The sequence below is a fragment of the Topomyia yanbarensis genome, chromosome 1, assembly GCF_030247195.1.
Source record: "Topomyia yanbarensis strain Yona2022 chromosome 1, ASM3024719v1, whole genome shotgun sequence".
Lineage (NCBI taxonomy): Eukaryota > Metazoa > Arthropoda > Insecta > Diptera > Culicidae > Topomyia > Topomyia yanbarensis.
The window spans coordinates 210719136-210744732 of NC_080670.1; the positions used below are offsets into that span (position 1 = coordinate 210719136).

General features: G+C 42.2%; 5 protein-coding genes across 6 annotated transcripts; 3 read left to right on the top strand and 2 right to left on the bottom strand.

The window, feature by feature from the left end:
* Positions 1–3217: 3217 nt before the first annotated feature.
* Positions 3218–4375, bottom strand: LOC131676494 (aurora kinase B). The gene is made up of 2 exons (XM_058955559.1): positions 3976–4375; positions 3218–3895 (listed from the first exon to the last, which is right to left on the bottom strand). The coding sequence occupies exons 1-2, from the start codon at positions 4296–4298 to the stop codon at positions 3286–3288; spliced, it is 933 nt and encodes a 310-aa protein (XP_058811542.1). The 5' UTR covers positions 4299–4375; the 3' UTR covers positions 3218–3285.
* A 4892-nt stretch (positions 4376–9267) lies between these two features.
* Positions 9268–10125, top strand: LOC131690918 (uncharacterized). Of its 2 annotated transcripts, none has more exons than XM_058977008.1 (3): positions 9268–9410; positions 9475–9569; positions 9625–10125. In XM_058977008.1, exons 2-3 carry the CDS (start codon positions 9539–9541, stop codon positions 10032–10034), a joined length of 441 nt encoding a protein of 146 aa, XP_058832991.1. In that variant the 5' UTR covers positions 9268–9410; positions 9475–9538; the 3' UTR covers positions 10035–10125. The 2 variants fall into 2 exon arrangements, with proteins under 2 accessions (XP_058832991.1, XP_058832981.1); XM_058976998.1 differs by having other exon boundaries at positions 9268–9398.
* Positions 10101–12200, bottom strand: LOC131690900 (zinc finger protein 391-like). The gene is made up of 3 exons (XM_058976979.1): positions 11955–12200; positions 10837–11893; positions 10101–10776 (listed from the first exon to the last, which is right to left on the bottom strand). Exons 1-3 carry the CDS (start codon positions 12081–12083, stop codon positions 10304–10306), a joined length of 1659 nt encoding a protein of 552 aa, XP_058832962.1. The 5' UTR covers positions 12084–12200; the 3' UTR covers positions 10101–10303.
* A 4872-nt stretch (positions 12201–17072) lies between these two features.
* Positions 17073–19915, top strand: LOC131690893 (N-acetylgalactosaminyltransferase 7). Its single transcript, XM_058976968.1, has 3 exons — positions 17073–17524; positions 17668–18316; positions 18539–19915. The coding sequence occupies exons 1-3, from the start codon at positions 17323–17325 to the stop codon at positions 19458–19460; spliced, it is 1773 nt and encodes a 590-aa protein (XP_058832951.1). The 5' UTR covers positions 17073–17322; the 3' UTR covers positions 19461–19915.
* Positions 19916–20872: 957 nt separating this feature from the next.
* LOC131690907 (uncharacterized) lies at positions 20873–21701 on the top strand. The gene is made up of 2 exons (XM_058976987.1): positions 20873–20976; positions 21050–21701. The coding sequence occupies exons 1-2, from the start codon at positions 20892–20894 to the stop codon at positions 21439–21441; spliced, it is 477 nt and encodes a 158-aa protein (XP_058832970.1). The 5' UTR covers positions 20873–20891; the 3' UTR covers positions 21442–21701.
* The last annotated feature ends 3896 nt before the right edge of the window (positions 21702–25597 follow it).

The window sequence follows — 25597 nt, forward strand, 5'->3', positions numbered from 1 at the left end:
AAGGTCAAAGGTGAAAGCCTTCACGCCGATATCACCGTACTTGATATGGCAAAAACCTACAGCACAGTGTGGCGCGAAGGCGTACTTCAACAGCTTAAACGATGGGGCCTGCAGGGAAACATTGGCAGATTCATCCAGAACTACCTCACCAATCGCCGTTTCCAAGTCTACATAGGCGAGGGATAAGGATCCCAGAAGTTTCGTGAAAACAATGGGGTGCTGCAAGGATCAGTACTAGCCATGACGCTACTCCTTTTTAGGATCAACTCGCTCTTCGCCGCGCTACCAGGAGGCGTTTACGTCGGATACGGATTCAAAATCTCAGCTGAAAAGTGCACAAACACACCGTTGCGGCTCTAACCACCTAGCGAAAACCAGAACCAGTCGTCTTTGGAATTACCCCCCACCGCAAAATCACAGTGACACCTCACTTCCGTCGATTGTGGAAGTAGTAAGCGGCTGGTCCGCACTATCTGCTTCCGTCACCTCAAAAATAACCTCGGAACCGCACTGAATATCACAGCCACATTTTCTACGGAATATACAGTAACATTTTCGAAGGGCTCTTTAATATTCTCGTGCCTGTAGACCACGGAGCGGTGCGGTTAGCCTCCGGGCTGCTACGAAGCACCCTTGCCGAATCAGCCTGCGCTGAGGCCGGAGTACTACCCTGCCGCTGGAAAGTAGCCAGGGTAGCCCTAACACGGGCACTGATCTTTCTCGAGAGGGCTTCCGGCGAGGAATGTTCCCTTCTTACCATCGCGACCAATATTCACCAGAAGTTCACCAAAAAAGCCCCTCTCAACCATCTTCAGAACTAGTCAACCGTAAATATCCACGACACAACAAGATCTATACCGATGGCTCGAAGGCGTTGGAGCGAGAATCAGCGGATTCGAGCAGGCTCTCCCTCCGGTTACCCCCCTCTTGCTCAATCTTCACGGCGAAAGCAGCTGCCATCGCAGTGGCAATGGCCAAAAGGAACCCGGACGCACCAACAATAGACGTTCCTCACACCCCTTCGTACAGGCCATTGAAACCCACCAAGACCCACTGCTCACCTACGGCACTCGAGCCCTAACCCGACTCCCAGACGAGACACCAACCTCAGACATCTACACGGAGTTCAACACCAATCTGCTGTACGGATTCATCAACTACTGGCGGAGATCTCGAGGCCACACACAAAAGGGATCAACCGACAGGTGGACCGACCGGTTCTATCAAAAGGAGTAGAAGATACTCTCCTAACTTCGAGTGGAACACACAACAGTGACCAACGCACGCACCATATGCAGAATGTGAATCGCGCAACAGCCAGCTCTGTCGGGTACCTGCTCTACAACTGCCGAGAGCTCGAGGACCTTCGGCGGCTATACGACCAAACAGAATCACTACGGGACGACCAACGATCCGGTCCGTGAGGAGGTACTCCTCATGATTACGAAGGACGCTGGCCTATACGACCGTATATAACCAAAACACCATATGCGACGAAAAGAGACTACGAATTCGTCGGTGCTATGGTTGGGAAACTCGAGACATGCAACTTCAAGTCTCAGCTTCATCGAGAGTACTTGCATTAAAAATGTGCAAACTTCAACCTCGGAAGTAGTGATGACGACAAAGAGGAACTTTCCGAGTGGCTGGGGCGTGAATACGATCGCTGACACCACCATGATAACAAGATCGTCATCGGCTACCTTAATGTTCAGATTAGTCAAGAAGTGAAATGTAGACCGGTTATTGGAACATCGCCTCCTGCATAGGTACACCTGTAGATCACCTCAGCTAACAAAGACTCAAATGAACTGCGTTCTGAATGATGGTCGGCCCTTTTCCGACATTATCGACGTAAGAAAGTATCAGGGGGCTAACTAACATCGACTTGGACCACTACCTAGCGACGCTACGTTATAACCTAGACCGACGTGGCGATAGCCCACGCCCAGCATCTCGAAATAGTGCTGAAGCACCACTCGTGGACTACTGGAACGGAACAAAAGCAGACATAAGTAAGAGTCAGCGAGTGCGAAAAGATATTGGATGGGAAGGAGGCAGCACGCGCAGTTATGCTGCTCCAAGCCACCCGTCAGAACGTGCATTTATACCGACAGAAACGACAAAAGGAGGAGATGTCTTTTTCGGGAGAAGAAAAGCCACCTGGAAGAGTCGGAGATAAAGATGGAGCTGCTGTACCGTTCTCAGGAAACACGTTTGCTCTTCATGAAGCTGTGATTCAACAATTTATGCGGAAATGTGTAGAGACAAGGAAGGTGGCGTCAAGATGTGTGAAGTGATTGAACGACGAAGGTAGCACTACGTTGAATATCTGAACAATGCACAGGCGGCCGATTATCCGTTTGAGGATTGCGATTGTGTTAATACTACAGACGACAGAGATGTACCAATTCCCACCATGAACAAGATCAACGAAGCTATCCAACAGCTCAAGAACTTCAAAGCCGCTCGCAAGGATGATCTCGGAACGAAACTCTCTGAGACGATGGAGTGCTGGCATCGAATAATCGGAAGGATACAGAACAGTTACCACAGGAGTGGAAAGAAGAGTCATTATCCCTGGACTGTGAAAACTACAGGGCAATCAGTTTCAAATGCCGCCTACAAAGTGCTATGCCAGATCATATTCCGACACCAGACTTGTTGGTACTTAACGATTCGGGTTCACCAATGGCCGATCAACAACTGGTCAACTCTTTACTATACGGCAATTCCTCCAAAAATGTCGTTAATGCAGGTCTCGACCTCAAAACCGCATGACTGATTGAGGTTACGAGGAATGTTGTGCGGTGTTGTGTGAAGATTTCGGGCGGTTCCTCGGACTTTTTGGAATCACGTAAAAGACTAAGATAGTGCTATGGGCTGTCCTGTCTGTCTTTTTAATAAAGCACTAAGGATGTGATGCGAAGAGCGGGGTTCAATTTGCGGGAGACGATTTTCACGAGGTACCATCATGATAATTTCATGAGGTATACCCAGCCCCCTGCTAGGCAGCCATGTTGTCCTAGCCAACATCTGCCTTTGTTAAAATCAAAACAACCCAATGCTATTGCACGGGCGACGTGGGCCTAGATGCAGCTAGGCCCATTATATGTTGACTACTGTCAAAGTCCGTATATCTCCATAGCGGATGACAGGAGTGACACCCTCCTGGGTATACCAGCAATAATAAAATTCAATCGACGCTAACAAAATGCAGGGTATATTTGAATAAAACACGTTATAAAACAAAAATATGACGTTAAAACTAGTAAGTCTGCTAGCTCATTTTCCCGTGCACTCCTTAATCCAGAAATGCTTCATCACGTCAACAAGCGTTATGCGAGAACTGCTCGGCTTCCGCAGCAACTTTGAGATCATATCCTTCGCACCGGCACTCATAAAACGTGGATAATCCACCTCCAACCGACGAATCCTATCGTACGTAGCTTCCGTCGTCTCCGATTCGAACGGTGGATAACCGACCAGAAACTCATAGCATAGAATACCCAGACACCACTGATCGACCGAATCGTCGTAAATTTTGCCATCCACCATCTCCGGAGGCAGGTAGTCCAGCGTTCCGCACATAGTCTTACGCCGATTAGAATTGGTGTGGGCAGACCAACCGAAATCGGCTAATTTCACGTTGTCGCCATGTGTTAACAGGATATTTTCCGGCTTCAAGTCACGATGGATAACGTTGTTTGCGTGACAGTAATTCAGCGCGTCCGCTACTTGATAGGTGTATCGTGCTGACCGTCGCTCGTCGAATCTTCCGTTCGGCGACGCTTTCAGATGTTTGTACAATTCTCCCTCGGAAGCTAACTCCAGTGCCAAGTAAATTCTGCGATCGTCGTGAAACCAGGTGTACAGACGAAGTATGTGTGGATGTCTACGAATCGAAAGAAAATTAAACAAAATTAGAAACAATAGATCATTTCTTTTGTTCCAATTGAAAAGGATCAAACTCACTTCAATCTGGACTGAATTTCCACCTCCCGCAGCAGCTGCTTCTCCACTCGGCCCTTGATTAGTTCCGACTTGAACATCACCTTCATGGCCACCATAAACTTCGTGCCCTTTTCCCGGGCCAGATAAACTCGACCAAACTTGCCTCTTCCGAGGGCGCATCCCAGCTCGAAATCATTTTTACTCCAACGGTATTTTTGCCCGTACGACGGATGCGACATCATATTCACAATCGATTGAGTCACTCCGACCACTTGTTCCGAGCTTACCCCATCGATCAGCTGGGGCAGATCGTCCATCGTAAACATGGGTTCGGTCGAATTCATTCCGGATTATATTAAAACGAAAAAAAAAACTTTCAACAACCAACGGCACAAACAGCACGACAATCAAAACCGCTTCTTTTTCTGACAGTTTATTTGAAATGGGTGGTGTTTTCGATTGCGCCCACAAGTGTTAGGCCAACTGTACCAAAAAAAATCGAGTATACACGCTTAAAATGTAATGATCATCAAATGTGATTTTTTTTATTAAACTATTGCTTGTGGCACTAAAAACTGGATTCTAACCGCACTTAAGCTGTTCGCAACGCTGATGTATTCTGTATGGACTGTTCAATTTTACATCACCGACTAAAACACATATATCGCAATGCTGAGATGGAGTTCTATTTTTCAGGCACTTTTTTGAATCAGATTTAGAACAGCTCGACTATTCTGTTTTAAATTTTCCACAATTTGAAACACAAATAGAACACTGTTTTAAATATTTTTCATTGGTATGTGTGAAACAGGCATTGTAATTCTCTCTCACTCACGAAAGAAGAAGCCTTTCCGATGTCCAACTTTTCCGAGATAAGATGAGTCGCAAAATTCTCCGTCTCCACAAAAAGCGTGAGAATAATTTTCCGGATAAAATTTATTTATCTTATCAAAAAACAACCAACGACTATTAGCTTGAAAGTAAAACTCTTACGGCCAATTTCTTCACTTGGATGAAAACTGGTTTTCGTTGAAAACCGGTTTTCGGCTAATTGGTCACTAGCAATCTGAAAACTGGTTTTCAGCGAAAACCGGTTTTCATCCAGTGAAGAAATTGGCCGTTAGATCACAGAGAACAGACATATAAGCTGGAACAAACTTTCCCGAAAAACCTGTGTAAACATTTAAATGAAAATACGTTGAAAATCACCATCGCATACAGGTTCGCATGCATGAGTCACCATTGTATCCAAGTTTGCACACAAGTCCCGTATACTAGGGCGTGACACTTCCAATAAATTATAAAATATTATACAATTATAATGTTTTTGTAAAATTATAGAGCAGCACTATAATTTTATTGACACCTTATAAACTTATATGTTCGAATTTGCTTTCGAACTTCTCAGTGTGCGATGAATTTCTGGTTTACTGTAATTTCATTGTTGACATCGTCGAAGAGCATTCCAGCGAAAAACAAAAAATTTAAACGTTTGCTGAGCAATAGTATAGAACGTTTTAGTATCTGTGCCACAAGTCAAGAAATCCGGAACCAACCTGATTACTTATAACGCAAAAGTTTAACTACTTATGGAGCAGCAGGTAGGGACAGACCAACAATGATACTGTTCGATACTAATCGTCAAAACACTTATTGTATTTTCACACTCTTACAGAATGTTGAATCACATCTCGAAAACTGCGGAGCAGAATTTTATTCATGGAATCCCAACCGGAAGATCACCACCTGTTTTCAGTCAGCTACGATCAGTAAATGTCCCTGTTGGATTTTCAGGGCGAGTGCAAAAACGTCGGCATGGTTGCAGGGCAATCGGGTACCGGGGTTCGGAGAATAGAGATAAATTAGGTTTATTCCAGTACCAGGAGAAACTGGAAATACTCCGGAGCAAACAGGGAGAAAATCGTTCCTGTTCTATCTTCTCTTTTTTCTTCTTCTGGTGGCAAACCGGAGTGAAAAGGAGCAAGAATTTTTTGCTCCGGAGCAACAGGGAGTAACTTCCATGTACTGGAACAAACCTATTGATTACATCCGAAGCGCTCCGGCGAATGCGTGATGACATCAGCATAGGTTTTTGTTCGGTTTACCGAATAGGTAAATAGTGTACGAATGATTGTGATCTCTAGGACTAAATAGAGTTTGAAAGAGTTATAAAGCGCTGTTTTATTTTTATTATTTACAACGTATGGAAAAGACCAGAGTAGTACAGTAAAAATATATTTACACAGATTTTGTAATTGTAAATGAAGGGTGACGGCTATTAATATTTTATACATGCAACTTTGCTCACCATCTCGGTTATTTTACAAACGAAACTTTGCAAGAAAAGGACCAAATTTGCTTGGCCTCGAAAGACGACGATTTGATTTGATACAACCGCGTTTGGTCAGCACAATAGCTGGTGAATTCGACGCAAGGGACGCTGAGTTTTGGAACAGTACTCGTTGCTTGGGATAGTATCTCATACTCCGTTTGGAGGCTATATTCTTCCTTTATTACGTAAGCAATTAACGGAATGAAACCCTTGCCTTTGCGTCAATTATAGTGAATAGCATGCGAAAAGAAGGAGGTTGTTAGAGAAATTAGAATGGGTGCAGTCATTTAAGGATCTTTACCTGAAAACACACAGCAGTGTGGTTGCTGCGTGTTGATGTTTTCTCTAAAGTTCCATTGAAAATCTTGCGAAAATTAATATCCTCTATCGATCTCTGCGCCATTGCATTCGATTCCCCGATACTGTCGCATCAGCATGGTGTGCATGTGTAATGGTGTGACCATTATCCCGACAGACCATTTTCTGATACAGAGCGTCAACATTAATTGTAGGAATTTCCTTTTCTTAGACGTCACCATCAACACCAACGGCATTGAATGTTTTGACCTTCATAACGTAATGTATTTAAAAAAACTTAATAAAACGGTGACGTGAAATTACGTTCTTCACCGTTGTCGTGCTGTGGAAAGAGAGAGAGGTTTACAAGGCGCCTTGCGCCCCACCATACTTGTCGGAATTCATTGCACACTTCTGAGAGGGATCTAGCTCGCGCGCGTACTTCGGGACGAACTCCGTTAGTGTGATCTGCGATTTCACCAACACTAACCCTTGCGTGCCGCCTGCCTGAAGGACTTGTTCCTGTACGAAAATAATAAATGCCAAATCAGTTCGGACTGATGGTTAGGTTGATTGATATTGAACTAGTACTCTGTAAAGTTTAGCCGGAAATGAACTGGAATTCGGGCTGGCTCCAGTTCGGATTCCGGCTCCAGTGACACAACCGATTCTAACTAGAATAGGTTGTGTCACTGGAGCCGGAATATGAACTGGAACTAGCCTGCAATCCGGTTCATTTCCGACTGAGCTTAACTGGGTACGTGACATTACCTGGGTCTCGTTCAGCTTCATGGTGACAATTTACAGATTAGACCACGGATTTTTTCGGTAGCCTGCCATAGAACCGAGGATAAGTACTTTTTATCTCAAACAAGTCACCGTTTGCGCTTGTATCACCTGTTTTCCTTAAATGGGCAAAGTCATTTAACATGTAGAACTTACTGAAAGATATAGTCCGTTACTATTGTAGTTGCGTTTGACAGGTTGTGCCCTGTTACTGGTGTTGGGTGATTTGCGGCCTATTCGAACTGAAGGTCATCGAAGGGTGATGTTAGTTCTAGTTCAGCGTTCGACCCGGATACGTTTGGATCGTTTACCCGAGTTGCTGTTGTTTAATTAGCATCAAACCCTGTGGCAGAATCGTTGTTTGAACGTTATTGCTACCGACCGGGCGGATGATGGAAAATCTCAATTAGCTGCTACTGCTGTGAAATGTTAATGATTAGCGCAGAAATAGTGGTTATTTGCTGTAATTCTTACTGGCACCAGCTCTAATTCTAATTAGGATTGGTTGTGTCACTGGAGCCTGATACTAACTAGGAGCAGCTGGAATTATGCACAAATATTGGAGTACTTACCGTTTTTTGTTGGTGCAACACCATTTTTTCGTTGTTTTTAATCACACACGTAACTAAGACTACTATGGCAACGGATGTTCGAATTTCTTTTTCGAACTTTTAACAATTCGAATACAGTTATAACTTTTATAGCTAAATAAATATAGAGGGGTATAAAAAATATAAACTCAGGTGAAATATTTTTATAAAAGAGTGTCACGCCCTTGCCCGTATAGCGATTGCTGGCCGATCGAAGCGCCGCCAAGTGGCAAGTTGCTACTTGCTGTTGTCATTTCAAAGCGACAGTTTTATTTCTTACACAAGTTGAAAACTTTACTTGTATGTCAGTTCTCAGTGGTTAGATTGATCAACAATAATAATCAAAATAAAAGTTTCCCTTTTAAGCTTATGAAGAATAGTAATGAAAATAAAAGGTATATTTTTAAACTAATAGTATGCGTCGGTTGTTTTTTTGCTAAGAGTGAAAAACTCTTATTTTTACCAACATTTTTTTCTGTGTGCTTCTCACCGGAGAAGTTGATAACATTTCAATTTCGTAAAAATCAATACAAGCGTCAAAATGTACACTTAATTTCAAAGAAAAGCAGCAAAGAAGTACGATAGACTTGTTTTTTCGTGTTTCGGAAAAGCAACAGCAAGGCAGCGAGCGCAAAAAGAATACCGTGATAAACTAATTCGTTCATTCTCCGGCGGTTTTATTTATCCGGAGAAATAACATGTTGTATTTATCCGGACAAGTTGTGTGAGTGCAAATAACTTTTCGTGTGAAAATGTGAAACAATATTTAGAACATGTGGCTAAATCATCACGTTAGGAAAACCGTGTTCTAGATGTATTTTGGCAAATTTCCCGACGGCTTGTCATTTTTAAACAAATTTACATCACAGCATTACGAACAGCCTTATTGAGCATTGCATGAAAATGTATAGCCTCACTTTTCTGACAGGTCAGAGAGCTTGTTTACATGGACTTAGAAAATTTTTGGTTTCACCCAGTACAAGAAACTCGGTTCGAATTCCAACACCATGTAAACAAGCTTGCTGAACTGTCATTTTTTCGAGCATTTTTACTCATATGACGTCATCTTGCAATGCTCAATTGGTTACTTGGGTCATTACCAACCATGCAGCATCCCTTCGCATCTTTAAGGTAAAGTTGTCAAGCATCCTGGGATCTTTTGAAAAAGTATTCCATATTTTTAACATGAAACTGCTCGAATAGTTCAATTTCAGTTTGACATTTGGCAAAACAAAAATATTGTTTGTTTATTGTTTATTATTAATCGTACGATAGCCTGTCAATTTAGTACTATAAATCAGGTTGATTTTTCCATACGTGAACTCTTCGTAATTGTAATTATTATGTCTATTGGTTACATTTGTATAGTTTGTGCCAGATCTAAGCTGTTGTATATAGTTTAAGATAAATACTAGTGTTACCGCTGCTTATTTCCATAAGTAATTGTGAAAGTTTGTAAATGTAATTTATTAAATACATACTTTTAAAGTGAAATTTATCGTCCCCGAAGAGCAGCTTTACAAGTGAACATTGTACGTTGTTGTGACTTCGTAATAGCCCAGAATTCATTTAACAAAAAATGACTGAATCCGAAATCAAACAAAAACTAGGTGGGTAAGCGAATAATTGAATGAAGCATATCTACTGGTTTATTTATATCTACAGATAAGGTTTTCCGGAAAAACTCAAATATATCGCACATTTCCACCTTCAAAACCATCACTCACGATACAAAAGCAAAAGATCTCACGGAAGAGCAGAAGCTAGCATTCATAGCAATGATGCGTATGGCCGTGGATCCCCATCAAAGAGAATGGAAAAGACGCCTAGAACAAATTAACGCTCGGAACGAATCTCTCCCGGTAGAACAACGTGCCCACCATCGGCGGAAGCCTGCAGATACCGTCTCTCACAAGCGTAAGCGGCTGAGGCGAAAGGTAGCAGAAATGCGAAGCCAGAAGCGATTTCCCCTTCCAGCGGAAAGCCGATCTGATCCAGCAAGACGCTATGGATTTATTCCAACTTCGCAGAGAAAAGTAAATCTAGCAGATTATGCGAAAGTGAATAAAAAGTGAATCGATTTGTTTCGCTTGTTTTTCGAACGAATTGTAAAAAATGTATTTACATTTGTAATAAGTTCGAAATAAAACTTACATATTGGCCACATTTCTTTGCGATACTTCTATTTCGAGAGACTTCGCAGTCGATTCTTAGCGTACTGGAAAGCTATTGGAGTAGTTTAGGGACTCTACTGTCACCTAAAATCCTTGCTAGTCAAAATTTAAACTAGAGATGGTCGGGGAACTCGCTCGTCTCATCTCTAACTATACAAAATTATCCAACTCTACTGATCCTGAAAGTATACATCTGGCTGATGAAGCACGTCACTAGGGGCTATCAATACTCCTGGGTTCAACATTGGCGACGGCGATGTCGTCATCATCGAGGATGAATGTGATGGACTTCCGTTAAGATTAATTTCACTCCGTAAGTCATTCAGCATTTGCCGCTGTGCCATCAAATCGCTGGTAGCCGTATCGAGCACAACAGCCGCTTCCGCTCCAACATGACTGCGCTCGTGGAGCGTCATGTTGCCCCTAGTTGCAAACGATTTGGGACAATACTTGCACTGGTACGGTTTCTCGTTGGTATGCACCCCACGGATGTGAGTAGTCATGTGGTGCTTCTGGCGGAAGGATTTATGACAGAACTCGCACACAAACGGTTTCTCACCCGAATGAACGCGTAGATGTTTCTTGTGCGAGCCGGAGGAAGTAAATCGTTTAAAGCAGATGTGGCACTCGTAACGTTGATCACCTAAAATATATATCTTCAATAGAATTAAATGTCAAAATGTCACATCCATTCAACCCGTACCCGTGTGAGTTCTGATGTGCATTGTATGCGTTCCCAGAGAGGTAGATACTTTCCCACAGAAGGGACACACACAAACCTTCTCTCGATTACGCCGTTTTCGTACCTTCTTCTGACCCTGGGGCAAATGTGTGTTCATATGCATATTCAGGTGGGATTGTGTTTTGTAGCCCTTCGAGCACACATTACAAACGAAATTTCTTGATTCTATGTGCATACTGTAGTGAAGTCGAAGCTTGGCTGCCTTCGAAAATCCTCTGCCACATTTGTCGCAGACGTACGGCAAATTCTCACTGTGAGCATCCTCCATGTGTGTCTTCAAACCATACCGAGTAACGTAGGCCTTGTCACAATGCTCACATTGAAACTGTCGAAGCCCGGTGTGACGCAGCTCGTGATCTTGTAAACGTGTTTTCCGCGAAAAGCACCTCGAACATGTTTCGCACCGGAAACGCTTTTTTCCATGAACGTTTCTGACGTGGGCGCGTAGCTCAGACGATTTTTCGAACTGCTCGCCACAAACATCACATATATTCGAACAGGATTGTTCCGTGTTTTCCTCGTTAATTCTTTGGATGCGCTGTTTTTTGTTGATCAGAGCTTCCGAATCGGAACCATCAGTGGCATCTGATTCCTCCGAATCGGGCACAGAGCTACCCCCGTTTTTGGATTCCTCATCCTCATCTTTCGGTATTATTTCAACTTTTGATGAACACAGTTCAGACAGCGTCTCATCCGGTTCCGGAGGTAACACTGGCGAAACATTCACTTCGTGCATTTCTTCCACTTCATCTTTTATTAATACAGGTTCCACGGGTAGGTCAACATCCGTTTCAAACGTTTGTTTCAAGGCTACTTCTTGTTTTATTTCTTGAAACCGAGCGAAATCAAAAGGTGGCATTGTTAAACCGGTATTCCAGTTATTCTGCTCCAGAAACTCAATCTCATGCTGTAACTTGGCTTGCGTTATCTCGCATTGTAGCTTAAAATTGTAAGCCTGCTCCAGGCTAGTGGTACACCGACCGCAGATTCGCTTCGGTAGTTTGTCCTGCTGGCGAATCTAAAAAAAAAATCAATGTTTTATATGAACGTTCAAACCTACAAACAGTTACGATAAATACTTCAAGGCAGCAGATAGATGAAATTTTCACCAGGAGATGCTCGTTCCCTGCGGCAAACAGGTTCAACCATTTGTCACTCAGTTTATCTGTGGCCTCACACAGCCGACAGATGCTTGCGTAGAAATCCATGGATTCGCTATCCTAAAGATACATATTTTATGAGGATGTAATACAAACTTATTTCAATAAACACTAAATTTTTCTAAATTTAATCTTGTTTTCTCTTGCAAACGTCCAGAAGCAAAATTGACGACTTTACAACCGTCAACAATAATCTAAAACTCGAACAGCGGACAAAGCCGCTGTAAACAAATGCAGGCGCAGATATCTTTCGTACTACTGCAGCGCTGCCCGAGACGAATAGCGACGGTGAAATTTTCATAAAGTTTCAAATGGCGATCTAGCGTCGGTAATGCAGGTGTGCACTTTATTCGGAAAGGCCACTAATAAAAGTAACAAGAACCGAACATGCTTCGTAAAATCCGCCTTAGACATATCAAAATATAAAAATTGGATATATGTAAACTTCTGACCTAAAAATCGGACTGAGACATAAAAAATTGCTTAAAAAGCTCTCATTCAAAAAAGGCGGCAAGAATAAACTCCAGACTAAAGACCGGCTAAAAATAATTCGCGGGAAAGTCAGGAATAACGTTACAGTAACGATTAGAAGTCGGTTAAAAAACCACTTTGTATGAACCAGGTTTCTTTTTTCCGGTTTCGATACTGAAGCACAGACTAACAGACATAACACTATGAAGGAATTCCCTCAAAAAACATCGATCCGACAATTTTCCCAGAACACTAGCTCCACCTTTTATTCACAATCCCAAACACTCATTTACTGGTGGGTTACCCCTCAAATTTGCGAACAATTTTTCACTAGTGGTCTATCCCCCATATGCTTATTCATATGTCAGTGGCGCCATAATTTCAAATGTGGCCACAGTCCCAACTACAAATATATTTAAAATGACCGTTAAAGCGGGCGAAGCTTTGTTTTTGAGTGTTATGTCTGTTAGTCTGTGACTGAAGTTTTTTGTTAAACGATTCTTACGTCAAAGAGCCCCAGTCCGATTTTTTATGCTTGATGTTTATGTCCTATTTTGAACCAACTATTGCTTAGGAGGCTGGAGCAAAACAATGCCTATCCAAAGAGAACGAAAGACAAATGTCGCTGAATTAATAGATGTTAACGATATGTTGTAGTGAGAGTACATTGATGACAAAAATGTGTTGACTTATTCAGCTGTTGGGTATTGTTCCATTTTTAGATTTGAATTGAGAGAAAAACAAATCGTTTGCACGGCGAATTGAAAGGCAAACAAATCGCTTCTGGACATAGGGGGAGAGCGGTGTGTGCGTTCACCTTACAAGTCCCACTGGCCGGCAGTGGTATCATAAAAAAGTTTTCTGTATATGATCTGTTTTCCACATGCAAACAACTTGATTTCGGGATGCTGATTATGTTGGTTCTGTCCTAGCTTCTGTCGATATTCCGACTACCCCTTTCAGAATCACAGAGACCTAGCGATACATTCTGAGGTCATTTTCCCGTCGACAAACCCCGCTCAATACGACTATCCAATTTATACCAGTATTGATATCAAACCACAGACTAACAGACATAACACTCAAAAACAAAGCTTCGCCCGCTTTAACGGTCATTTTAAATATATTTGTAGTTGGGATTGTGGCCACATTTGAAATTATGGCGCCACAGACATATGAACAAGCATGTGGGGGATAGACCACTAGTGAAAAATTGTTCCCAAACCTGAGGGGTAACCCACCAGTAAATAAGTGTTTGGGACTGTGAATAAAAGGTGGAGCTAGTGTTCTGGGAAAATTGTCGGATAGATGTTTTTTGAGGGAATTCCCTCATAGTGTTATGTCTGTTAGTCTGTGATCAAACTATAGATTGCTTGCCACGAATAAGTGTGCATGGAATTGACGCGTTTTTAATGTATCATGAAATTTTAATTTGTTGATTTCAAGACTTATTATTTTATATTATACATACCGTCATTTACAGATTTGAGTAGATTATACATAAGTGCCGATTCCTACTCGCGATGACTCCCGAAATACCACAAATCTCGACAAACATATGATAACGGCGTAAAAGTCAACTGTCAAAAATTCACTTTGACAGTTGATAGTATACAAAAAAGTAGTTTTCTTTTGCATTTAGTACTGTGAACGGTGTTCGGACGATAACGAAATAAAACTTCAGCAAACCATGGAGCAAGATTCCCGCAGCAGTCATGTAGCGGACCGCCATTACCAATGTCAAGTCGGAAAATGTTTCATCTGTCAAGAATGATACACCATCGCGAAAGTGAGCAAATCGTTGAAATCGCCGTAGGATCAATCCATCGACAAGGCTCCTGAAGACCAGCGTTGCCAATGTTCCAGATTTATCTGCAATCTTCCGGGATTTTCCCAGCTGAACAGACATTCGTTCAAGCCAGACATTTCGCAGATTTTTTTAAATTTTGCCAGATTTTTCCAGATATTCTGAATTCTACGTTACACCCTAGAGGGAATGCGATTATGCCAGATTTATCTGCCACAGCTAGAGTTAAGCTTCTAGCGAAAAGACAAAACTCTCATTCTACCAAATTTTCACAAATTTTGAAAAACCTGGGTCATTGATTAATGTTCTATGAAGACCAAAATGTATGCCAAATTTCGATGAGTTTCTGGTCGCTGTCAAGTGACAGATTTTGCCAGACATTTTTATTTGAACTGGCAACCCTGCTGAAGACGATGGCGATGATGCTGGGTGGAATCGAAACCGACGTTGCGTCGATAACCGCGGAGTCCCTTGCTTCCACTTCAGGCCACTTCATTCTAGACGAAGAACCATATCCGGAGTAGCAGAACTTTAACCGCTGTTATCCCTATTCATGACACCGCCGAAAGCATTCTTCACCAACGCAACAAACAATTTAGCTGGATAATGGCTTGAACAGTTATTGTTCAGCTTATTCCCTCACAATAAAGGTTTATTCAGCTTTCGTAGAAATCACTAGTAAAAAAGGGGAAATATGATAGAACAAAATCGTCAAGCGAAAAAACACGTCCGTTTGCGCACACCGCTTACTTCTATCTAAAAATGCGGGATCACAATTTTTTGCGCAGTTCATTTGGTAGCTTCTAAAGAATGGAAAATATATCCCAATAGCTCCACCGGTTAAGCTTAGAATAAACATCAGGCAAAATATGTTGGTCAGAAAGCAAATGGCCGCAAATTATTAGTTCATGGATTTATTTATCCCTTCGTTACGTTTGCTGTTCAGCGAAAAAATGATACAATTAATTCACATTAAATTTACCCTCCTTTTTCACTGTAAAAATTGATTTTACATTGAAATTTACCGTAGAATCGTTAAAGTTTATTGTTTTTGTATTGTAGCATAACATTAGATCTTACTGTATTTTTTTGAAATTACTGTACTGTAACAACGAAAATTATGGTTACATTTCTATTCGGGAAGTTCTATTACTGGTTTAAGGTTGGACAGAGAAAGGGTAAAATTCGCAAACGAAAAAGCAGTTTTTTTTTTCACACTGTAGTACTGTAACAACATTCTACATACGCTGGATTGATTTTTATGAATATCTGATGTACGGTATGGAAAAAACTGCTTTTTTCGCTTGCGAATTTTGCGCATTCTCTGTCCAACGCAAGGTCCAACCTTAACAACATTGACTGTTTTAGATGGATCTTTTTTATTCCCATTTAACCTAGACGAATGTCAAGCAAATTTGCAGAATCGTTACACTTATCTCGATATTAATGTTTTCCCAATATGAAATCAGAGTATGTAACTTCACCATATTTTCTATATCGTTTTTCAAATTTGACAATAATTCTCGACAAACATATGATTACGGCTTAAAAGCCAACTGTAAAAATTCACTTTCAATTGGCGATTTGCGGCAAAACCAAAATTAGTCATGCGACACCTATGATTCAGCTCATGAACTGGTAAAGTGATACAGTTTGCTTTTTTTCACCCGCAAGTGAGTCGTAGCTTACAACAAAAACTTATTTTTCTTCTCGGAAAAAGTTTACCACTGCCAAAATATGAATGAAACGAGTAAGAAATTTAGTTTTATTTGCAATTATTCTGAAATTACAGCCATTTGCAACTATTTGGCTCATACATTTCTTCGAAATGTATTCGGGGTTTTATTGTGGTTATCAAAAATCGTTCCATAAATAAAGTTCCAACTTGAAACCGAGACCCAATCAGTACCAATGTCAAACTCCTTCATATTTTGGACTACGTAGGAGATTCAGTGAAGACTATCAGAGAGAAGGATCGGCTGTGTATGATACAAAGCTGACACTTTCCTATTAACCAGATATATTCTTTCCTCGCGTGATCCGGAGAGTTGCATGAATTTACACCATCTCATGAAGGTTTAGCTTAACTTAGGAGAAACTGGAAATGATGTTGCGGCGGCTACGATGCTCAACAAATTACATTTTGGAACAGCACACATATAGCTCTGCGAATAATATTAGACACCACTATGTTTTACAACCTTTTCGCAAGATGTTTACTCATCATCTTATAAAATGATGGTTTTCCATCATTTTCATAAACAATTATCAACAAATTGATCGATGATTTGGTGTTTAAAAGTTATTTTTTTACCAATGTTTACAGAAAATATATGCACTATGACAGAACAGAATCAAATCAGCAACACTTTGCTTCCAGCGCTATCTGTGAGCGGTTTCAACGTAGAATCGCCAATGGAAATTCCGGACAAACCGTAACTCGCAAATCGCAGATTTTGGCAGTAGATTAAAGAGAAAAGTTTTCTTTATCGTTAACTGCTATGTACTGTATTCGGCCAATGACGGTTTGTGCGGAATTTCCTTTCAAAGGAAGTTTTGACAGTTGGCTTTTACGCCGTAATCATATGTTTGTCGAGAATTGTACCAAACTGCATAGAAAAATGTTTCCACCCTTCGTATATCATCCTGAGTTTACACCAATCTTCCTGATCTGTTGAATAATCTCATTGGTGTTCGCGACGTTTGCAAACCGAAATGACATTTTCGACATCTTCATAGTTGCGTACGCGAATGAGTGAGAGAGCACAACGTTGATATAAGGCAGACAGATATAAGCAAGCGAGAGAAACGCATCGAAAACAATCGCATAAACTCCACTTATCCGGTTCAGCCAGCCAGCAGAAAAAGACGTACACGTAGACAGGTATCTTCTGTCCGTGCGTATATCGGTATACCTGGAAGTTTTTTTTTCCTACACGAAAAATTCGTCGTCTCCTGTGTCGTTGGAGTGAGATTATTGAATACTGCTGTAGTGTAGCTTTCGCCGGAATGCGAGTGACCAACATTCGCCGGGGGCGTATCGCCCGAATTGCTGTAATCGCGGTGGTACTAGTGTTTATACTCTACATGATTGCCACCTGGTCCGGTGTTGATCATCACTCGATGAAGGACGCTTACAACGCACGGTTCGTCGGCAAGAGGCAGGTAGATTCACCAGACCACAGGAACGTCTTCCCGGTGCTGATAGAAGGTAATCCACCAACGCTGCTGGTTATACCTTTTTCTAGGCTCTAGTTACAAGTGGTTTATCTTTGCGTGTGAAACTATGTCGTAATTGTTATTTTTATAGCTCTTTTGATGTTGACATAACAAGCTCAATTTCTTTTTTGGTAGGTCTTGGCAACTTCGAACCGAATGAAGTGGAACATCGTGATGGGCCGGGTGAGGGTGGCAAAGCGTATACTCTGCCTGAAGATATGCAGAATCGAGCGTCGGATGCGGAAATGGAGTACGGAATGAACATAGTGCTGTCGGACACGATTTCATTGGATCGTACCATTAGGGATACCCGACTGGAAGAATGCAAACACTGGGATTATCCGCATGATCTACCCACTACCAGTGTGATTATAGTGTTCCACAACGAGGGATTTTCGGTGCTGATGAGAACGGTCCACTCGGTTTTGTATCGTTCGCCCAAGCATGTACTGCACGAGATTATCCTGGTTGATGATTACAGCGACAAGGAAGATTTGAAGGAAAAACTGGAAACCTACATCGAACGGTTCGACGGTAAGGTTCGACTGATACGGAATGTTGAACGAGAAGGTCTGATTAGGACGAGATCACGGGGAGCGAAAGAAGCTACCGGTGAGGTAATCGTTTACCTGGATGCCCACTGCGAGGTGAACACAAACTGGCTACCACCCTTGCTGGCTCCTATCTACAGGGATAGGACGGTCATGACGGTCCCGGTGATTGATGGAATTGATCACAAAACTTTCGAGTATCGGCCGGTTTATGCCGATGGACATCACTATCGGTGAGTTTTACTAAGCGTGTCTTTTTTTGTCTGTGCTCATTCGGAAGGCTTAGTTTGGTTGTGGTGATACATAGGGTTAAGCGTTGATCGTGTACACCTACCTTCAAGCCAAGGATTCTCAATGTCAGTGGGATCAATTGTAGTATATACTGAAAATCAACTGCCAAATGTAGCGAAACAGGCTTAATCATTTCGTATAATGATCCCTTCCTTTTCTTTCAGAGGCATCTTCGAGTGGGGCATGTTGTACAAAGAGAACGAAGTTCCCCGTCGGGAGCAAAAGCGACGAAAGCATGACAGCGAACCGTACAAGAGTCCGACACACGCCGGTGGTTTGTTTGCCATCAACCGGAAGTTCTTCCTCGAAATAGGAGCCTACGATCCGGGGTTGCTGGTGTGGGGTGGTGAAAACTTTGAATTGAGTTTCAAAATCTGGCAGTGCGGAGGTAGCATCGAGTGGGTGCCATGTTCCCGGGTCGGCCACGTCTATCGTGGCTTCATGCCGTACAACTTTGGAAAGTTGGCCAACAAAAAGAAAGGTCCACTGATCACAATTAACTATAAAAGGGTGATCGAAACATGGTTCGATGAACAGTACAAGGAATATTTCTACACGAGGGAACCCTTGGCACGATTTTTGGACATGGGTGATATCAGCGAACAGCTGGCGCTTAAAGAGCGACTCCAGTGCAAGAGCTTCCAGTGGTACATGGATAACGTGGCGTACGATGTCTTGGATAAGTATCCGGCTTTGCCAGCGAATTTGTACTGGGGAGAACTGAAAAACTCCGGCACGGAGAAGTGCGTGGATGCGTTGGGCCGTCAACCGCCAGCCATCATCGGACTGCAGCATTGTCACGGCCAAGGCCACAACCAGTTGATTCGGCTGAATGCCGCTGGTCAATTGGGAGTAGGTGAACGATGTATCGAGGCAGACAAACAAGGCATTAAAATAGCATTCTGCCGATTAGGAACAGTGGACGGGCCGTGGCAGTACGATGAAACCACTTCGACCCTGCTTCACCGGACGTACAAAATGTGCATGGGCTATCACCCACAAACGCGAGCACTCGCGCTGATGCCTTGCGACGTTCACAATGCCTACCAATCCTGGAAGTTTCACAGCATCACCCCGCGATGGTAAGGTAGTTGAACGCTTGTAACTGTCACATTCCCCTTACCCGAGCTGTGTGGTAGGATCTGATACAAGGTGAGAATCGAACCTTTTCTCAAGCACCCAACTTTGGCGAGAGTTGCATCAATTAAGGGCAAGTGAATGAAAAGCCTGTATATACCGACAAAAAGGCCCGTACGTAATTAACTACTGTTCTCTCATATAATGTGCATCGTGTATATACTATACATGAAAGTGTTAAATTTTTTTTTAGAAAATACTTCTTGTTGACTGATCTTTCCGTAGACGATAGAATTCGAAATTGTATAAAAACAACTTGCCAAAATTACTTAATCAAGCAAGAACAAGATCGCAACTAATGTGAACTGAAAGTATTTGAACAATGATCAAACTGAAGGGCGAAGCAAACCTCCAATTGTTTTCGAATCAGCTTCGTTTTCTTTTAAACTTTTATTTCGATCAAATGACAACCAAATATGCAATAATGACATTCAGATGTGGGACTGTGTGTGCCTTCTTTCGCGTGATTGAATGCAAAATTATCCTAGAAAAGAAAATCAAGTGAAAATTGAACGCCCATTCAGTAGGTTTATTTTTAATTATGAGTAACATTTTTTTCCGATGGAATCCATACTTGTTTCTTATCGTGCAATTGAAAGATATACGACAGTGATAACTTATTCAGACTGGATCACAATAGCAAAAAAAAACGAAACGAAGGATGAAAATATCTGATCAAATTTAAACAGCGAACGTTTGCTCTGAAGGAAACTTAAAAACTCAAATCAATAGAATGTTAGAGTAATTTTTATATTGTATAAGACGGAGAAATATTATAAGTAAATAAACATTCTTCTTGTTTAAGACATCTTGATATAAGTTTGATGTTTAATTTTAAAAGATTGTCCCCTGACAAATACAAAATTTCGCCGTTCCACTGTAGTGAGATCACGTTATATCCATTGCAAGGTTTTTCAAGTTACCTCGGGTTAAATTAATGTGAAATAAATTTTTTGTATTGGGTAGGGTGAATAGGTGAATGGAAAACGAGGCAGAAAATAACTTTTGCCGTGGTTAACTTATAGCAACGAGAAGTGGCAACATTATACGAATCAATGCCTACTGCGACAGCACAAACTTGAGCTATATTCTGCACAGTTACTGATATTGACGATAAAATGGACAAAATTAACAATATAAGGCATAATTCGTGAAAATGTTTTGATAATTCGATCTACCCATGTATTTCTGCTGTTAAACAAAATTACCAGCTCAGGTGTTTAGCGCGTGAAACTGTTCTGATACATGCCTACGCTGACGAGACCTTTTTCGCTGATCAACGCAAAACAATCGAATCGGACGCGATCAAAACTACCCACTAAACCGATCGAAGTTCAAATTTCGATTCAGTTCAACTTCGACTGCCTTCGACGAAACACAATGACCCGAGTCAACTTAATCGTCCCTATTCTGCTGTGTTCGCTGTACTGGTTGCAAGCTCAAATCGACGCTAAAAAGTACAACTGTGCGTATGACCTTTCTTTTCCAATATATTTAATCTCTACAAATTGACGATCTTACCATTTCCACCCCCACAGATAACTTCGACATCAACGAGCTGCAATGCACGGGAAACCAAACGCACGAAAAGGTGCTACTATCCGGTTACCGACCCATGTTCAACAGTGACAACAAGCGAGACTACAGCGACATCATGCTAAAAAAGTTGTACACGTTGCAGGATTTCCTCGACAACCGGGCACCGTACGTCACGGTCGGAATGGATCCGAAACTGAAGATCCCCTACGGAAAATCTATCTGTATTCCCGAGCTGAACATTCACTTCCGACGGAACATCAAGCTACAGGTAAGAGATACCCACGAGGATTTGACTGGCGGTGGCTATCGGCGAGTCGATATCTGCGTGCGTACACAGGCCGACAGCTTCGATGATATTGTTAACCTGCTGGAGGCGAGTGTAGTGTTTTAAACGGCGATGTCTGGCGCGTGTTAAACGTATCAATGCACATACACAGTGATTGGCATTACAATCGCTTCTATTCTGGACGTCGACTGGATTAATTCTTCGAACTAAGCTAATTGATATTTTAGTGTCAAGCTGTATAATGAAATGATCACTGCTGGGATCAATCAAAGCAGCCAGAATAACGATTGTTTATGTTTGAATGTTTTGTTTTTAACACGCGTTCGTTTAGTCGCATAATTTCTACGGGATTTTTAACAATAAAATTACTGGAAACATATACAATGTTCATTATTTTTAAATCAGCAAGAAAAAATATCGTTGTCTTGGTCTTATAGCACAAGCAAATCAGAATGACAAAAATGGCTATGTCTCAAAGGACTTTTCGCTGTAAACGGGTACAGATTCTGGAAGCATAACGAAATGTGATCGTTTCTCATGATGTCGTTGAGGAAGCACAACCAAAAAGCAGATCCGTTGGTTTCGAACATACCAATAGAAAAAGCAGAAGCACCGTACCTGCTGTACCGAATATACCTACAATGAAGATCGTTATCGCGGACACAATCATCCGAGGAAGAATATAACTCGTTGGAATGGAAACAACCCGCCAGACTCTCCGCAGACTAGATGAGGTCAGATACGACCTCATGTTCTATTGGTTGTAGGCTAGCGCATGCGTGAGGAGATATTTCAATAATAATAAAGGGATTTTTATGCATTAGAAACTGTGAGGTCGGATACGACCCAGACTGGTCTTCGGCGTCTTTGATTCTCACCTGGTCTGCGGAGTGTTAAATACAAAAAAATATATTGAATATATATCAAATCGTTTGATGAATGGATTGAAGAAATGGGTTGACTGGGTGGAGTGGAAGATGGCGATCGAAGATGGAATTAGCTCACCGGAAGCAAATAACCCGTGGGACCTAGTTGACAAGCAAGATATGCATCTACATCATATGGAAGTCCGTACCACGCAATTAACCCTTAAATGCATGAAACTCATTCTTTCTTGGTACTCATTTTTCTGGATGGAAACGATATATACCTCTTGTTGAGGCTTTATATCACGGAATTCGGTATGTTGCCAAATGGTAACAGTATGCATTTAAGGGTTAAATGGCGCCCTTAGGAGAAAATTTGCATGCATCAACCACTAGGATTTGAGAAGAGGAAAATCTGCAATCTTAACTAACTCTTATACGGACTGAAGCAGGGGCCACGAAGCTGGAACGATCGGCTGAAGCTTGGGTTTCAACGCCTTTTGTATGACAGCTAGTTTTGCACTTTGAAGAAGAGGAAGATACCCGACTATGATAATGGATCTTAAAGAGTTACTTTATGGCATTACGCTTCGACCATAACTAAACGTAAGGAACGCTCGGAAAGGGATTTCGATGGTGGGTGCAATGCATACAGTTATCGCGTGCGCGAAGGAAACATCGAAGCAAAAGAGAAGGGGTTACTCACTACTGCGCCGTGATGGTAACAGTCGACGAGAAAAACGCGTTCAACAGCGCCAGCTAAGTGGCTATCACCCTAGCGCTGCACAGAATGCGGGCTCCAGATGATCTGTGCAAGGTTCTGAATCCTTTAGGAGCTGAGTGCTGGCGTATAAGACGAACATGCCCCCAAAGTCGTTTTATGTCACAGCGGGAGTACCTCAGGGCTCCATAACGCTGCGGAATATGATGTACAACAGAGTGTTAACACTGGGGCTGGTTCAGGGGAGTCGAAATTGTCGGATTTGCACATGACGTTGTCCTTAAGATAACTAACGAGAATATATTGACAAAAGAAACAATATATATAATTGATACTTGGATGGCCAATGTGAAGTTGTACTTGACTCAACACAAGACATGTATGTAGCGTTGTAAACAGTCCAGTGTGTCGTAATCATCGTCTGGGGATGCTAAATTCCGTCGAAGCGAACGCTAAAGCACTTGAGTGTGATGATCGATGATCGGTTACATTTCAACAGCCACGTCGACTATGTGTGTCGAAGGCGGTGAGACAGCTAACACAGTGGCAAGTACCGTGCCGAACATCTGAGGGGCAAGATTCTAAAAGAGACATCTTCCAGCGAGTATCTAATCCTCAATATTAAAGTTTTGCGCTCCCTCATGGGCTGCTGCGCTGAACTCAAAGCGGAATCGGACGAATCTGACAAGCGCGTTTCGCCTAATGGCTGTTCGTGTCGCGGGCACGTACAGAGCGAAATCATCGGAGGCAGTATACGTCATCTGCGTCTTTCTGGTTGAGGATGTGGGATGCTACCAGCGAAATGTAAGGAGACTGGTCAGAACGAACTCGTTAGTTGAAGAGCAGCAAGAGTGGGACAACGTGATTTTCCATCTGACGCAGTTATTGTCCTTGTATGGATGGTTCCAGAAGCACCTGTATCGATTTGTACAGGCTTCATCATCCCTTTGCCCGGAGTGTGCGAATGTACAAGAGACAGCCTGTGGAGGAGAGGATAATCAGAAAAACATTTGAAATCGTACTGCAAGGACGAATGAGTTGAAGTAAAAGCAGGGCCCAGGGTGCGACAAAAGCCCCCACCGGGAATTGTTATTGTTATTGTTATTTATCAGTGTGCAATCGGGCTGTCTCAACAACCTATTTCTGCAACCTATGTGCATTAACTGTACACCTACCGTCTATCCGTTGCACTTGACAGTGTGTGCAGTGCTTTATGGTCACACCTATGACCGCGCACCCGGCTTCCCATGAGCGTTTTGGCGGCTCAGAGGTGTCCTTCCATGTTGCTCAGGGATACATTGGTCCTATACACATCCATGCATACAGGCATACATACGGGCTTACATTCATACATACATACAAACTATTTGGCGCAAATTTAGAGCGTGTAACGTCGTGTCATCTAGTCTGTCATCCTATGGAAAATCATCCTACCATCGCCTTGAGGTCAAAGTCATATTGGCAAATTTCGCATTGAATCCGCTTCTGTCTCTTTCTAATCTCCTTTTTGTCTCCTAGGTCCGAAGCGCATCAATCGACTATTAATTGAAACGGTAAACATACTAGCAGTATTATTAGTCCTTACTCGCGAATACTTTTCCTACAACTGTGCTGTTTCTTCTCTATCTTATAACATAACTCGATTATTCCTGTTCTACTCAATATACATATTCATTACATTATGGACCAGGCAAACCCTTAATTTTTCTATTATTATTATCCTGAGTAGCTATACCAGTGAAGGTATTTTAGGATTTCGTTAAAAAGAATCTCTGCCAATAAAGGCGTAAGCAATATTTATCGACATAAAGTTTGCTCGAAACGAATGTCCGCCTGGTTCGACTCGAACAGACCACACCGACCCGAAAGGGTTGCTTATCATTTCTGAGAGCCGGTGTGCTTGATCGAGTTTAATAATCATAAGAACAAATCCTGAATAATTAACTATCTCTTAGGTGCCAGTCCTGCACTCCTTTCCTGAACTAGCCTCATACTCACGATCAAAAGAGTCGACAATTAGTAGGATCTACATGTCCCCCACCCAAGCGAATTGATCAACTTGCAAGTAGGAGCACATATCTACCAACCAACCAAGAAGACTTCCGAATCAATGAGAATGGACCAGGCCAGTCGAAGGCCACAGGCCCAGTGTCATCTCGTACAGTGTCATTGTCATTTCTCAGCCCACCCTCTGGCAGACGTTCATCCGCCCATCTAGACTCTGTCAAGATGAGAACCTACAAAGCCTAACTGTTCGTATGTGCTAGTCCGTTTAGATTTTGGTTTGCTGAAACGAAACAAGAAAAGCAAAATAATTGTGATTAGTGTCGTAGTTATAATAAATAAGTAAACGATTTCTCCTCTGTTGTCCGTTCCCTTGTTCGTAGCCCTCCCTCCTGTTCCTGATCTGTTTGGGCCACTGGCTTTCCGTTTCCTTGGCCGTCACGCTCGATCCGCATCAATCCGCACATATCATGGCAGGAGAAACAAATGAAAAGACAAAACAAAACAAAATGAAAACAAATGGACGTCTGCTATCTGTGCCTAAATTGATGTTGCTTCTCAGTTTTGCACGACCCAGGGGGGACTTGGCCTTGATCCCAATGCTCTGTCACCGATGTTACGTGATATTCGTTATGGAATATTCTTTGTTTGGGGGCCATTCATAAACAAT

Coding starts and splice junctions, on each gene's coding strand:
- LOC131676494 (XM_058955559.1), bottom strand. CDS start 4,298: ATGAATTCGACCGAACCCATGTTTACGATGGACGATCTGCCCCAGCTG. Junction 3,896..3,975: donor GAAATTCAGTCCAGATTGAA/GTGAGTTTGATC, acceptor TTCGATTCGTAG/ACATCCACACATACTTCGTC.
- LOC131690918 (XM_058977008.1), top strand. CDS start 9,539: ATGACTGAATCCGAAATCAAACAAAAACTAG. Junction 9,570..9,624: donor CGAAATCAAACAAAAACTAG/GTGGGTAAGCGA, acceptor TTATATCTACAG/ATAAGGTTTTCCGGAAAAAC.
- LOC131690900 (XM_058976979.1), bottom strand. CDS start 12,083: ATGGATTTCTACGCAAGCATCTGTCGGCTGTGTGAGGCCACAGATAAA. Junction 11,894..11,954: donor CATCTATCTGCTGCCTTGAA/GTATTTATCGTA, acceptor TTTTTTTTTTAG/ATTCGCCAGCAGGACAAACT. Junction 10,777..10,836: donor GCACATCAGAACTCACACGG/GTACGGGTTGAA, acceptor TATATATTTTAG/GTGATCAACGTTACGAGTGC.
- LOC131690893 (XM_058976968.1), top strand. CDS start 17,323: ATGCGAGTGACCAACATTCGCCGGGGGCGTATCGCCCGAATTGCTGTA. Junction 17,525..17,667: donor CTTCCCGGTGCTGATAGAAG/GTAATCCACCAA, acceptor CTTTTTTGGTAG/GTCTTGGCAACTTCGAACCG. Junction 18,317..18,538: donor GCCGATGGACATCACTATCG/GTGAGTTTTACT, acceptor CTTTTCTTTCAG/AGGCATCTTCGAGTGGGGCA.
- LOC131690907 (XM_058976987.1), top strand. CDS start 20,892: ATGACCCGAGTCAACTTAATCGTCCCTATTCTGCTGTGTTCGCTGTAC. Junction 20,977..21,049: donor CGACGCTAAAAAGTACAACT/GTGCGTATGACC, acceptor CCACCCCCACAG/ATAACTTCGACATCAACGAG.